Raw genomic sequence first — 14,954 nt, 5'->3', positions numbered from 1 at the left:
GACGTTCAAGTGGTATCTTAATTTGGCAGTGAATGCCTTTTACTTATTGCTTATTTTTACATAACTATTGGGAGTCTTTGTCTTCTTCTCATTGGTAAAAAGGTGGGCATACATTTTCTATCATGACTTGTAGTGAATATTTCACTTTGTTGCCATGTTTCTGGTACTGTCAGTAGGAGCATTCCAGCAGAGAGGCAGCTGTGCATGGCATGTAAATGACCGAGTGTTTGTTCTAGTACAGGCAATTCATGGGCACCAAGCTACACAGTTTCCACATATTGATTTCTTATCCTCCAGCTATTTCTTTTTTTTCTTCCTTTCCTCCTCCCTCCCTCCCTCCCTCCTTCCCTCCCTCCCTCCCTCCCTCCCTCCCTCCTTTCCTTCCTTCCGTTTTTCAAGACAGGGTTTTTCTGTATTGTTTTGGAGGCTGTCCTGGAACTCAACTTTGTAGACCAGACTGTCCGTGAACTCACAGAGATCCGCCTGCCTCTGCCTCCCGAGTACTGGGATTAAAGGCTTGCGCCCCCAGTGCCCGGCCACCCTAATCTTTAACTGTGACTTTTTGTCATCTTTATTATTCATATTTTCATTCAAGTTGCCCTTTCAGAAATTTTTTTTATTCCCACTGAAAGGGAATGTTACCCGAAGTAAGTGATTTGGGGAATCCTATGAATGTATAAATGTATTCTTGGTGGAACTTAGTTTCTTTACATGGGTCCAGATGCTCATATTAGAGTCTCCATATTTAGTGTACTTCTAAGTTTCATGATTTGTTGGGTGAAACAGTCCATGATTATTCGTGGTTTGGGAAGATAGAGGATTTCTCTGTTGGGCTCATGGTGATTGACTGAGATTAAAGCATTTGCTATGTTAATACTGTCACTTTTGTGACATTATCAAGTATGAAATTTTCAAGTTTAAAATGGTACAGACCCTGTAGTGCATCTTCATTACACAGCTGAGCCACCGGCAGCATTTGCTCAGAGCCTGCGTGTTTACTACTTTGCCAGTGGGTACCTGGACTCTGAACTCCTGCTCACTAAAGATGTCATCTCAGTTGTGCTCCTACATATGTGCATGAGTGTGCTTGCCAGTGTGCATGTATGAACCTGAGTGTGTATTCTACACCTCTGTGCAAGTTGTCATCGTGTGAGTCTATGCAGAGATCTGAGAATAGTATTGGGTATCTTCTCTTGATCAGTATCCATCTTTTTATTTTATTAATTTTTAATATATTTTGGTCATATTCTTTCCCTTCCCTCCAATCCCCCTATCTTCTCTCCCCCCATCCACCCAACTTCATCCATTTGCTTTGAGTGTGTGTGCTCACTTTTGCTCTGTTCGTCTCTCTTGCATGTGCATGAGAGCTGTGTCACCCACACAAATAAGACAAAATAATTGAAACAAAAGTCCTGTGGGTTCCCTCCCCCAATGAAATACATTTTTATGGGTCAGCTACTCCTGGGCATGGGTTGGGCCTGCCTTGGAGTTTGCTTGGAGTCACCCACTGCCTCTGGCTCTTATAGTCTTTATCAGTTTTCTTCCATATAAATCCCTGAGCCCTGAGAGAAGGGAGTTTGATGAAGGCATCCTCTTTGGGGCTGAGTGCTCCAAAGTCTCTCACTCTCTGCCCATCTTCCAGTTGTGAGTCTTTGTATGTTTCATATCTGCTGCAAGAAGCAGCTTCTCTGATGAGGGCAAAGGGAAGCACCAATCTATTGGGCTAGCAATATGTTATTAGGACTCATTTTCATTGCTTTGTTCACTTAATAATAGTAGTAGATATTCCTACAGGACCTGTAGTCCATCTAGTGTCAGGTTCTTGGCTACTTTAGCAATTTTAGGTATGAGTTCCATCCCATCGAATGGACCTTAAGTCCGATAAGAAAATGATTGGTTATTCGTATAACATTTGTGCCACTATCCACCTTTTTTTGTTTGTTTTTGTTTTTGTTTCTGTGTTTCAAGGTAGTGTGTTACTGTGTAATAGCCTTGGCTGTCCTGGAACTGGTTCTATAGACCAGGCTGTCCTTGAACTCACAGAGATCCGCCTTCTTCTGCCTCCAAAGTGCTGGGATTAAAGGCATATGCCACCATGCCTGAATGCCTTTAATTTTTTGAAACATGATTTCATTGAACCTGAAGTTGATGAATTAGGTATGTTGGATGGCCAGTGAGCTTTGAGGTATCCAGCAGTGTGGCCAGCACCCTCCCACCTCACTCCCTGGCCTGGAATTATAGGAATGCTTTTTTTTACATGGGTCGAATGCCTTCCTCCACCTCATTTTTTTGAGACTTAGTCTCTCACTGAAACATTAACCTAGACAGGCTGACCAATGAATAAGCTGTTGATCATTCATTGCCATCCCCCTCCCTCTGAGGTTACAGGTGTATGTCACCACATCCAGGTTTTACACGAGTATTCCAGTCTTTATATTTATGTGACAGACAACATTACTAAGTGATCCATTCTTTTTGTTTTTGTTGTTTTTTGTTTTTCGAGACAGGGTTTCTCTGTATTGTTTGGAAGCCTGTCCTGGAACTTGCTTGGTAGACCAGGCTTGGTCTCGAACTCATAGAAATCCGCTTGCCTCTGCCTCCTGAGTGCTGGGATTAAAGGCTTAAAGGCATGTGTCACCACCGTGGAGCCGGATCCATTCTTCTACTCTCCCTTTCTTAGGATGCTTGTCTCTAGGACTGTTAGGGATTAGAGTGCTTGCCCATGCAAGAGGCTGTGGTGGGATCAGATTCCCAGCAATGGTTCACCCTGAGGGTATAGACACCTATTGCCCTCTCTAAAGGCTGAGACAAGTGGACCGCTTGAGTTTAGGACTTCGTAGGCACCTGGGCAATACAGCAAGAGCCTGTTTGAAATAAGTGAATAAGACTTTATTTCATGCATACTGTTTTAGTGCATTTTAGGTGGAAAATCCTTAGTGATAGAGAGATTTATGGATCTATGTAGCTGTTTATGAACACTTTCATTGTCTAATACATGTGCAAAATTGTAGCATTACTCCTTTCTCATGTATTCCCTCTACACCTACAGCTGTGTATAGAAAGTATTATTATATTTTATCTATTGTAAATGATCTTTCCCATTTACAGTTCCACTTAAAGACGCTTAAGACAGATACTGAACTGTAAACAGTTCAGCCTTAAATGGCCCTGTTTACCTAAACATACCCATATCTCAGTCATCCTATATTGGTCAATCCCCACACAGAGCAGTGCAGGGCTTCTGTGGCAATCCTCTTAGAACTCAGTACAGGATAATGAGCAACCAGAAATGGACCTTAGGTCCCTAGTAAAGACACTGCTTTCTATTGAGGCTTGTCTGTGTAACCCTCAAGTCCAGATGCACACTTGCCCAGAGTGGGATACAAATGAGCGTGTTTGTCTTATCTTGCATTAATTCCATTCCCTCTAAGTTGCACAGTGACTATAGTTTCTTCCACCTGCTTGCTCCGATTTTGGTAGGCACTTTTTAGCCCAAGAGAATGGCCTAGTGTAAAATGAGAGTTTTTCCTTGCCCTGAGAAGCCAGAGATATGACTTGGATATTGTGTTTTTGGAAGCTTCCACAGAGCTGCTGCTGTCGTGAAGGTGAAAATGCTGTCAGCTCCTTTGCACATTGAATTTCATTGGAAGTCTTAGTGGCAGTTAGAGTAACCTAGGCCTTTTGGCTTTGTTTGTTTAATTAGTTACTGGATTTTAAAGTCTTCCTGTGCTTTGTCTGCCCTGCTTTGGGCAGATGAGGTGCTTTGCTTGGTATTTTATAAGTGAAGTTGACCAAAACTTTTTGTCTGTGTGGGAAGTTGTTAAATCCTGTCCCAGCATGGCATCCTGCCCTACTTTGGCAGCCATTACTGCTGGAAGTCAGCGTGGGCTTGGAAGGAACACCGGAGTGGATGTGTGGATGCCTGGGCTGTCTTCTCATGCTATGGTTAATAGTAATCATCTCTTTTCCTCCCCTCCCTGCTGCCTCTGTCCTTCTCTCCCCTGCTTTTATTCAGTTGTCCTGTGTACTCCTAACCCTGCTTTTCTTTTAATTTTGTGGACTCTTGCACCTTTGTGTCTCTCCTTGCTTGGGTTCCATGTTGCTAGTTTTTAATGTTCCCATGCTCATTATCACCCTTTTTTGTACTTCAAATCCCAGCAGCTGCCCAGCCAGGTCCCCGAGCACAGCCCTGTGATATATGGGACTGTGGAGAGCGCTCATCTCGCTGCCAGCACCCCTGTCACTGCAGCTAGCGACCAGAAGCAAGGTTTGTGTATGACTGTTTCCTCCCTCTACCTTTAGTCTCTTTATTAAGTACTTTGCCCTCAGTATTCATCAGAAATCTGAGAATTATTTAGATGCCTACCCTGTAGCAGATCTAAGGTGCGGAGTGCACTTGCAGAAAACTGGGGGAAAGGGCCTTACATTTCACCTGCCTCAATGTTGATATCCATGTGTTAGTAATTGCTTAGCTGTCTTCAACTACTGTTGTTGTTTGCTTCTTCTTCTTCTTTTTTTTTAAACAAAGCTTTCGTGGGGGACATTATTTAAAGCATATCTCTCTGTATATATTGCTTTACAAAAACTGCACAGGTTTATATTTCACCTTGGGGATGTTGCGTTTTCTTAAAGAAGATAACATGTGTCAAGGGCACCAAACCCCATTAGAGAACTAGGAACTGGAGCCCTGGAAGCAGACACAGGCCCTAAGTGTCTTGTCCTGCTGAGGCCTCTCAACCTGGACTTTGCACTTCCTTCAGGGCTTTTCTGAGGACTTTTTTCCCACCTGCTTGGCAAATGATCACCATTATTGCTGATGCAGGAATCATACTAAGGCTCTGTGGTACAGACCAGGAGTGGGACCTGCCCGGTGCTTGTTGAAAACAAACACAATGTATTTTGGAGTAAAAACCTGAATCTTAAAGGAAATTTCTCCCTAGAATGTGAGATACGCAGTCTTGGCTTCCCTGACAAATGGTTTTAGCTGTACCCTTTGCTATACTCAGGACTACTTTTCATTAGGGACCTTGGAACCAGGAGCAGTAAAGTAATCATGCTCTCTCCTGCTTCTGGCTTCACTCTCAAGTGAGTAGAGATCATTACATGCTAACTGCTTTCGTCCAAGTCTCTTCTACTAAAGCTAGTTACTTTTAAATTTGCTTTTTTTTTTTTTTTTTTGGTTTTACGAGACCGGGTTTCTCTGTTTTGGAGGCTGTCGGTCCAGCCTGGCCTCGAACTCACAGAGATCCGCCTGCCTCTGCCTCCCGAGTGCTGGGATTAAAGGCGTGCGCCACCAACGCCCGGCTAAATTTGCTTTTTAAACATTACATTTAAAAGATACTTGGAATGGTCCTTAATTTAAAACATATTTTAGCAGATGTTTTTAATTTTAACATGATTCCATTTTTATATTTTTACTTTTTAAGAGGGTTTTGTTTCACACAAACGACACTCAAACGTTTGAAAAGTAGCCTTAAATATATCTGATTTATGTTTGTGTAAAGGAATCTTCACACTGTAGCTTGGACTAGCCTGGAACTTCCTCCAAAGCAAGCTGGCCTATAACCCTGCGCCTCATGCCTCTGCCTCCTGAGTGCTAGGATTACAGAATGTCCCCACAAGATGAAAAGATAATGTGAAATACAAGACATACATACCCTTTGAGAGTTGACAAGTGGCATTTCAGCTGTCTTCAGATTTTAAGCCAAAAGATAAGGAATAAACCCTTCGGCAGCACGCTTCCAAAAGTTGGTCAGCAGAAGAGCTATATAGCGTTCATGTGTGCGAGCTTGGTGCTGAATTTTAGGAGACCAACGTGGGTTTGGGGGAAACTTTTTTTGGGGGGGTCTTCATTGATTTAAAAAACAAAATTTGACACAGGGTCTAGTTTTGAAGCTTGAGCTGTTTGGGAATTTGCTATATAATAAACCAAACTGATGACAGCCCTGTGATCTTCCTGCCTCTTGGGTGCTGGGATTTTGTAGCTGTGTTTTACCACACCTGGTGGTAATGCATTTGAAGCAGACATTTCGTTTGATTTTACTCTTAGTAACAAGTAAGTTTGAAATTTCCCTTAAAATTTCAGTGCAGTTTTTAAAAAGATGTAATAGACTTTTTAGAATTATGCTGGCCATGTTAAGCTTGCTTTGTGCACTAGTCTGTTAAATAAATCTCCTTGTATACTTCATCCACAGCTATGCTGTTATAGAAACCTCCGTAACATGCTAGACAATCATAGATTGAACCTACCTGAAAACAGAATTGTTTGTAGTTGTTTTAGGAAGAAGAACGCTCAAATTTTAAAAATACATTTTTTTTTTGACATTTTCAAGAAGGGAAGATGGAGAATCCTAGGCTTCTTCTTTTGATTTGAGGAAACCAACTTTTTGGTCATAAGATTGTTTGAGATTACCTGAAAGTCCTGGGTTTTAAGACATTTTATAGTACTGATGGTCAGCTCCTTTTGACTGCTATAATCTTCATATGGAGTAATCACTCAGATTCTCACAGATTGCCAACATGTGAAGCAGTTTTCAGTCTAGGTGGGTTTTCTTTTTTATTTTGAAGCATGGTCTTCTGCAGCCCAGGTTGGCCACTAGATCTCCGTGTCGCTGAGGATGACCTTGAACTCATGATGTTCTGCTGGGTTCTGAAATTACAGTTCTGCATTGCCTCACCCAAGTCAAGTAGTGCTGAGGATGCAGTCCCAGGAATTGTTTGTGCTAAGCAAGCTTTCCACCCACTGCACTACACCCCCAACCTCAGTAGCCTTATAAACCTTTTAGTACTAGTATTTGCTCACTGGAGTCAAGAGTTTTTATTTTCTTCTATTTTGGTTATACTTTTCTTTATGCTTCCCTTTAGGGTGAAGTGTAGAGGAGTACACTGACTTACTTAAAATAGTTGTTGCAAGTCGAGTGTGTGATGTATACCTTTGAGCAGAAGCAGGCAGATCCCAGGCCTGGGGCTGCACAGGGAGACTGTGCTGTCACTGTTCTTCCTGACAGGGATCTGTGTGCTGTGCCCCATGGATTGATTTCTGTATTATCAGTGAATATGTCACTGCTGAGGGTTTGCACTGGGGTAAACAGAACGTCCCCCCTGCTTGAGCCATCTAACTGCTATTTTTCGTAAGCTTTTTCACCCCTGATTGGAAAAATGTGGACTTTCAAATCAGACTTGAGCCATTTGCTGGTTAGATGGCTTCTGTACCAGGACTAATGTCTGAGTCTTCGTGTCCTCTGCTATAGAGCAGGGACAGACAGTAGTCTCTCCTGGTAATAGTTATAAGAAATGAAGGGAGGGCTGGAGAGATGGCTCAGAGGTTAAGAGCACTGACTGTTCTTCCAGAGGACCTGGGTTCAATTCCCAGCATCCATATGGCAGCTCACAACTGTCTGTGACTCCAGTTCCTGGGGATCTTACACAGAAAGCAAAACACCAATTCAAGAAGAAAAAAAGAAATGAAAGGAACAATGTATGCAGGCCGTTTAACCCAGTTTCTACTAGGTGCTTAATAAATGCCAACTGCCATTATTAATCTGGCTTCTCAGAATTCTTTTACATGAGCAGCTGAATGGCTAACAAGTCAAGGCAGATGCACTGTTTCCGCCCCCTTTTTTAGCATTTTATGAAGATAAAATAGCTTGGATTTTTTCTAAAGAGAGAAACTATGAAATGCATTGGGATATTAACTAATCTTTATCTTTTACAGCACACATAGCTAGGGCAGGGAGCTTTGTTTCCTGAGGGAGATACTTCCTTCAGTCAGGTGTTTTGAAACAAGGAAGGGTATAGTAAATTGATAGAGGGGACAACACTCCCTACAGTCAGTTGTAAGGACTTTTGGAGAAGTTCCCTTTGCGTTCAGGAACATTTCAGAAACTGGTAACTTGTGCCCTCATGGAGCTGGGGTTCTTTTGGCATTCGGGCATGATTGTCCATCAGGTGAGGGAGTGCTTGCCATTCTTGGTCTTTACTTGATAAATGACCATGGTACCTTTTTAGTGTTCACAAAATGGGAGTTACTCAGAACCATGTAATAAATGTGTGTTAAACAAGATGGACAGAGGGCACACATGTGTTTAATGAATACATATGGTTCCCATGTATTTTTGGTTTCTGCCCTGGCAACTTAATCTGAGAAATTTGGCAGTGAGCACTTATTGCTCCTCCTTTACAATGATGAGAAAACACTGAGTCTTGTAGTTGCCTTAGCTACAATGCCCATCACTTATACAGTGAATCCGAAGCTATGGATCCATTGTGATGTGTTCCCTTTTGACATGGGTAGCACTGTTCTCATTCACAAATAATATCACTGCCCTGTAGTCACATTTGTGGAATGCAGCATTGAGAAGAAAGTCTCTTAGCTTTCTCTGTCTTAGAGGAAGTTTAAGGAAGCCCAAGCTTGGAGCTACCATCTCACAGCAATTTCCAAGTCATTCCACCTAGCATCAGATAGTCACCTTGGTTAGCACTCCTTTTTATTTTATGCTTGTGGTACCTTTATGGTTATCATTTCCTACTTTCTTGATCTTATTTTGTCTGTACACAGATTCTGGTTTTTATATAATATTTTTCACATAGAGATGCCCAGTGATCTTTTTCTCAGGTTGGTTTATTTGGTTATTAACTTTGGTTCTTTTTGAGAAGCTGCTTTACTTTTAAAGAAACAGATGACTCTCTTTCCATACCTCTGTTGTTTTTGCTTAGAAGCTTTTCTGAGAAATGGAAGTTAGTTTTGAAACTACCTTTGATGCACAGGTTCTTGATGTTGCTTATTAAGATGGATTTTATAACAATTATTTTCTAATTATTTGTCTTCATTCTGACATTCCCAGACAGTACTGTGCCTGTAGTAGCCACAGGGAATAAGATATAGAAGAGGTAGTAGTTTTCACCTTAAAAAATGGTTGAACTTAGCCATATATGATGGCACATGACCTGTAATCCCAGCATTCCATAGGCTGAAGCAAGGGTGTCATGAGCACAGGGTACCTAGTAAGATTTTGTCTCAAAAAATGGGAAATCGTTAACTTTAGTTTTTATGAGACTTAAGGCAGTACTATACAGTCTGCCATTCAAAACTGTTGTTAAAAATTCATTTCTCTTTCCTCAGAAGAAAAACCAAAACCAGATCCAGTGTTCCAGTCTCCTTCCACAGTCCTTCGACTTGTCCTTAGTGGGGAGAAGAAAGAGCAAGCCGGCCCAGTGCCCGAGACTCCGGCAGGAGAGAGCGCCCCAGAACCTCCTCGGACTTCATCACCTGCCGCCCTCGCTCCTCTTGCCCGGAGCTCAGTTCCTTCCCCCACTTCTGCTGCCCTTAGCAGCCAGCCACTGTTCACTACTGTTCTAGAGGACAAGCGTGAACTCTCCTCCTCAGAAGAAGATGCACTTCCTGTACCCAGCCCCACATCTTGCACAGTAACATCAGACCCTTCACTAAAAGATGACAGTGACACATGCAAGAAACCCTGTAGTGTAGCACCTCAAGACATTCAGCTAATTTCTAGTACTAATCTAATTAGTGAAATGAATGGTGTTGGTGAAAAATTACCAGCCAAGGAAAGCATTGTGGACATGGTAAAACAGGAAGTGCTGCCATTGACTCTTGAATTGGAGATTCTGGAACATGCCCAGGAAGAATTGAAAGTGGAGTGCACCCCACCTGCTCTGACCCCTTCCATGCTAACTTCCTTTTCTCCAGCTCCTCCGACCCCCCCAACTTCTCCTCCTTGTACTCCTGTCATTTCTGCCACCACCGCTCGTTCTCCTGTTGCTGCCACTGTGGTCCAGAGAGTCACTGAAGAGGGAGAGAGCATAAGAACTTGCCTTAGTGAGGATTCAAGCGAAACTCAGAACAAAACAGAGGCAGAAGCAGATGGGCAAACAGAGGAGATTGTGGATTCTCAGAACTTAAATTCAAGAAGGAGCCCTGCCCCAGGTAAGCCCTTCTGCCCTTAATGATTTTACGCTTGCTGACCATGAAGAAGAGGCAGTGATGGAGTTATTTTTTAATTGCTACTTTCCTTGACTTCCAGAAACATCGAATGAATGCAGAAAGTCCTAGTCTGATTTCTTCAGTGGTGTGCTTGTTTTTTTTTAGTACAGCCTGCAAAAAGAGTTACTCCATTGTCTAAAAATGCAAATGAGAATTCCCAAATACACTAAATGCCTCCAAGGTATATGTCTCTATACATGTTGAGTTGTTGTTTTGTTTTGTTTGGAAACTCATTTCTTCAGTGTTTCATTCTGTTGCTTCGAAGCTGAAATGGAAACCAGCATGGCCTGTAGCTTCCAACCCTGTCTTCTCTAAATTTAAAACCCATCAACCAGTCCATGACTGGAAGTCCGTCATGTAGAGCTGTTCAGGGAAATAACACTCAGAACATCACAGGTTTCACCTGCTGGGGAAGAAGAAAGCAGCCCCTTTGGTTAGATACTTGAATCTCTCACATTTTGTCACTTTAGGCTGAGAGTAATAGTGTGCACTGCAATCCTAGCACTCAGGAGGTCAGGGCAGGAGGGTCCATTCACCCTTGAACTTGAGGCTACCCTTTCTACAAAGTGACTTCTGGGCTTTCAGGACTGTGTATCACCTCTGTCTCGATAAGACTGAAAAGAAAAAAATTTTTTTCATTTACGTTTTTATTCTGAAACTCCTATAGACTTCCCCTAGATGTGGTGATTGGATTTTAATATTTATCAATTAAAAAACGATTAAGATTAGTTTGTGGGTATGAGTATTTGCCTGTGTGTTTGTATGTGTACCTCATGCATGCCTGTGGTGAGATGATGATGTCAGGTCCCCTGAGCTGGAGTTACAGATGGTTGTGAGCTGCCTTGTAGCTGCTAGGAACTGAACTCCAGGTCCCCTGCAAGAGCAGCATTGAGTCATTTCTTCAGCCTGAAATTTTTTTCAAACATGAAAGTTTACCTGTTGCTTACCATCTACAAATGCTGACTTACCTGCATCGGCACACCTGTCCTCTGTAGCACTGTGGTTGATAGGCACCTCTTGTGGTTATCAGTGGTTCCCAGTGCTGAAAAGTCAGGTGCCATTTGGTTTTTCCTGCTTGTTAGTAGATAACCCGGTAAACTGGTCACGGCATGCAGAACTTGCACTTGCTCCTTCTGGGTGCATCAGATGCTGCATTTCTGCATAACTGGGGTTAAAGAATAACTTAGTCCCTATTAAATGAGATTTGTATGCATGTGTGTGTGTGTGTGTGTGTGTATGTGTGTGTGTGTCTGTTTTTATAGACTCAGACAAGTGTCAGAGATTGACCAGGTTTTTTTTGCTTGTTTGTTTTTTAAATATTGATTTAAGTTGATCACCAGATTCTTTGTGGTCCTGGGAATCTTTATGCTGGTTTCTGGCCTTTTGAGATGTATCTCACAAAGCCCAAACTGCCCTCAAACTCACCGTGTAACTGAAGATGACTTTGAACTCCTAATGCTCCTGCCAAATGCACCTCCCAAATGCTAGAATTATAGGCATGCACACCCACACCTTGACAGTTTTTTTATATTTGATAGTGAAAATAGATTTCCAAACTAAGAAAAACATTCTGTATTTTCACCTAGGAATTGATTTTGTGGAATGCCAGCAGTGCACATGATTTATGCTAACTTTTCCCTTTTAAGACAATAATGATTTTAATCAAACGATTATTTGAAGTTTTATACTTTTAAGTTTTGCTCATATTGTAGTTTCTCTGTAATGTTTATAAATTTGCAAATTCATTTTCAGGTAAATTTTTCTGGTTATAGATTGATGTAAGTCCATCTGAAACAATTATGTTGACATTGTCACATGTCCTAGGTAACAAAGCATGGGTTGGATGTCCTTAAGTAAACTTAGACTGGGTAGTGTGAAACCTTTCCTGAGCTGTGAGGACTGGTGGAAGCCTGCTTTCTCTGACTTTGTCCTTTTTGTTGTAGCAGCCACTCTTTAACTGAGGCTGTCAGTCATTTTGGAGTTTGGGTTTTTATGTGTGACTCTCTGGTTCAGGTCCCACAGAGATTTAACACTTCATGGTGTAAAAGCGTAAACTGGTTATAGTGACCACACACCATCCCCAGCGTTGCCAAAAGGGTGGCTGCAGCAGCAGAGCCTGTGATCAGTCTCCAGAAGCTTACATATCCTGTTCACCGGAGACAGGTGTTGGGTTTTCAGATTCCATACACTGCGAAGTGGAAGGCTCATTTTCTTTGAAGAGTGTGTGTTTGGAAGACATTAATAAGTTGCTATTTGTGCTCTTTTGATTTGGACTTGCATACAAGGAGAATATTGTAATGAACAATTCAGTAACACTTTCTTAATTTCAGCTATGAGAAAAACATAATACACACTCAGAGAAATAAAAATAAGTCAGCTTGACTAGAGAGGGTCAGCAACAGCCCTAAGGATGGATTTCTTACCTGTTGTTACCTTTGCTTGACTTCCTCAGAATTTAACATGTCACTGGAGGATTTCACTGCTGGGGCCAAGGCACAGACCAGATTCTGCATTGCTGCACACCTTCCCTCCTGTTTTTCTAGAGTCCTGTGTCCCAAAGCCTTGGGAACAGGGATTTACACTGTCCCTATTGATGCCCACACCACACAGCAGTTTTTAAAAGTAATGCCTCTAAACATGTTTTTCCAGAGTTATGCTGACTGGTCCTGAAATGAGGGCTTCTCCACCTCGTTTGTGTCTGCATTAGAGATTAAAAGTATCCGTCCCATTGTTGCCACTGCAGCCACTACCATGAAATCATGAGCACTCCTCTAGTAGCTCAGTTCCCCCTTGAATCTTCATGGGTGCCTCTGCCCACTGTTTAGGACCATCCCAGTGTGAACCTAAGTGGATAAGTAGTTAGGTATGCATTAGGTGACTAGGTAGTCTTATGTTCAGAGTAACCTTTCTTTGCCACAGATCCATTGCTAGCATACCTTCTTCCAGACAGCCTAGCAGACTTGGCCCTGTCTTCAACGATGCCCTGCTTTCCACTGCTGTGTTCACCTTGCACAGAAGCCTCAAACACTGTTTCTAACGTCTTGAAAGTATAACTTCCCCTGAAGTAGCACAAGAAAATACGCAAACCTGGTTCCTTCAGTATACATCTTTTGTCATTGTTTTCTTAGTAAGTGATGAAGACTTAAATTCTTGGTTAGGAATAGGAATTGTGAGAGAAAATTCAATGCTACTTCATGTCCTTTAAATCTGTGTCGTGATTAAAAGAAGCTGATGTGGTGGTTTGTGCTTGTAAGGTCACCAGTCAGGAGGCTGACGCAAGAAAGTGGCTGCAAGTCATAGCATAGCCTGGGCTGTGTAGCAAGTTCTAGGTCAGCTAGGGCTATGTAGCAAGAACAGCAAGACCCAGCCTCAAAGAAACCAAAACAAGAAATGATGGTGAGGGATCGTCTCAGATACAATACATCTTTTCTTAGACTGTTTTTACAAATATTTGGGGGTGTGTGTTTGAGATGTCTTAAACTATGTTCCAGGCTGTTGTAGAAACTACTGTGTAGCTCAGGCTGGCTTCTAACTCACACAGACCTTCTTGGCTAGCATTGCAGATGTGTCTCCACACCTTTTAATGGCTCTTGTCAATCGTTGCCATGGCAATGGCTTATAATGGAGTTACAAGTTGTCTGGCAGTCACTCTGTCTCTTCTACTTTAATAGGACTTAGTAATTTTATTGCAATCCCCAAATCATTTTGTTGTGTTTTTATAAAGCATTTCCTTTCCTTGTGTAGGTAGGGTCATTGAATCTAGCTTACATGTGGTAAGATGTACACTTGTGTTATTGATCCCATGAATTCTGACAGCCTTGTAGCACTACAGCTGTGTATGCTACCCACTGGTCCCTTCTCTTCTAAGATAAACTCTGAGCTTCCTGGATTTTACCCAGTGGTTCTGACATCCCACTCTTCTCAGATCTGTCAAGTGTCATCTACACAAATGGACCATGGCTCCAGAAACCTGGAGATCATTCCTGATGAAAGACCCTTCGTGAAGCATCTTAGCTAGGATTTGTATTGCTTTGACAAAACAACAATCCAAAGCAATGCAGGTGGTGGGGTTTATTTCGTCTTGGAGTTTGTAGTCCATCATCCTGGGAAGCCAGGGCAGGAATATGGGGCAGAGGTCTTGGAGGAGAGCTGCCTACTCCCCCCCACTTTGTTTTCTTATGTAACCCAGGAGCAGTGTCAATACCAAGCTCTCCCATATCACCAATCAAGAAAATGCCCCAAGGACTGGTTCCCTCTTCTTAAAAGACTCTGGCTTGTGTCAGGCTGACATAAAACTAGCCAGTAAATGAAATTAGACGTGTGATTTTGTGTGTGGTGTGTGATTCAATGCAATTCCTCATGTATTTGATTGCACCCAACAGGAAGGTGTGATGGTAAATAACAGAAGCACCAGGGCCTTAGCCTTTCTCAATTCTGTGCCATACATGTGTGTTTCTTCATTCAGAAAACTGTGATAGTATTCTCATAACATCTGCTTACCTCAGTGTATGACTGCTAAGCAATCTTATCAATATTTGAATAGGAACCCTGTTTGTACCTGATTTTAAGGGCGCTAGTATTTCCTTCTTTCTGAAATTGTACAAAACAAGTGAACTTGATATCTTTTGGGGAAGAAAATTGGAAACGAGCACTGAAACAGTGTTTCTCACTTTGTACCCTTGGTTAGCTTGGAACTACTATTTAGACCAGGCTGACCTTGAACTCAACAGATGCAGATGCCTGCCCCTGCCTCCCAAGTGCTGTGATTAAAGCTGGGCACCACCAGTACCAGGACCAGCTCCTTGAACGATCATAATGTGGCATGAGATAGTGTGACATCTTTTAATATAGTCCCTATGGAGGTGTGACTTTGATTAAAAGGTTTTGTACACATTGTATCGTTTTACCATCACAATAAAATGGACTTTAGAAGGGACTGCTGTGCTGTAGT

General features: G+C 42.2%; 1 protein-coding gene across 20 annotated transcripts in view; it reads left to right on the top strand.

The window, feature by feature from the left end:
• Positions 1 to 14,954, top strand: part of Eif4g3 (eukaryotic translation initiation factor 4 gamma 3) — a 210,279-nt gene that overhangs the window by 116,470 nt on the left and 78,855 nt on the right. For 13 of the 20 annotated variants that reach the window (XM_040756302.1, XM_040756301.1, XM_040756299.1 and 10 more), the window contains 2 exons: positions 4,159 to 4,267; positions 9,122 to 9,946. In XM_040756302.1, the coding sequence (XP_040612236.1) occupies positions 4,159 to 4,267; positions 9,122 to 9,946 (934 nt within the window). Of the gene's footprint in view, positions 1 to 4,158; positions 4,268 to 9,121; positions 9,947 to 10,043; positions 10,200 to 14,954 lie in introns of those variants that run through there. The other 7 variants (XM_040756300.1, XM_040756294.1, XM_040756291.1 and 4 more) reach the window with 2 other exon arrangements.

This window comes from Mesocricetus auratus, unplaced genomic scaffold (genome assembly GCF_017639785.1).
Source record: "Mesocricetus auratus isolate SY011 unplaced genomic scaffold, BCM_Maur_2.0 Super-Scaffold_100014, whole genome shotgun sequence".
Classification (NCBI taxonomy): Eukaryota; Metazoa; Chordata; class Mammalia; order Rodentia; family Cricetidae; genus Mesocricetus; species Mesocricetus auratus.
The sequence above is the reverse complement of the archived record's forward strand: the minus strand, read 5'-3'. Positions and strand labels throughout refer to the sequence as shown.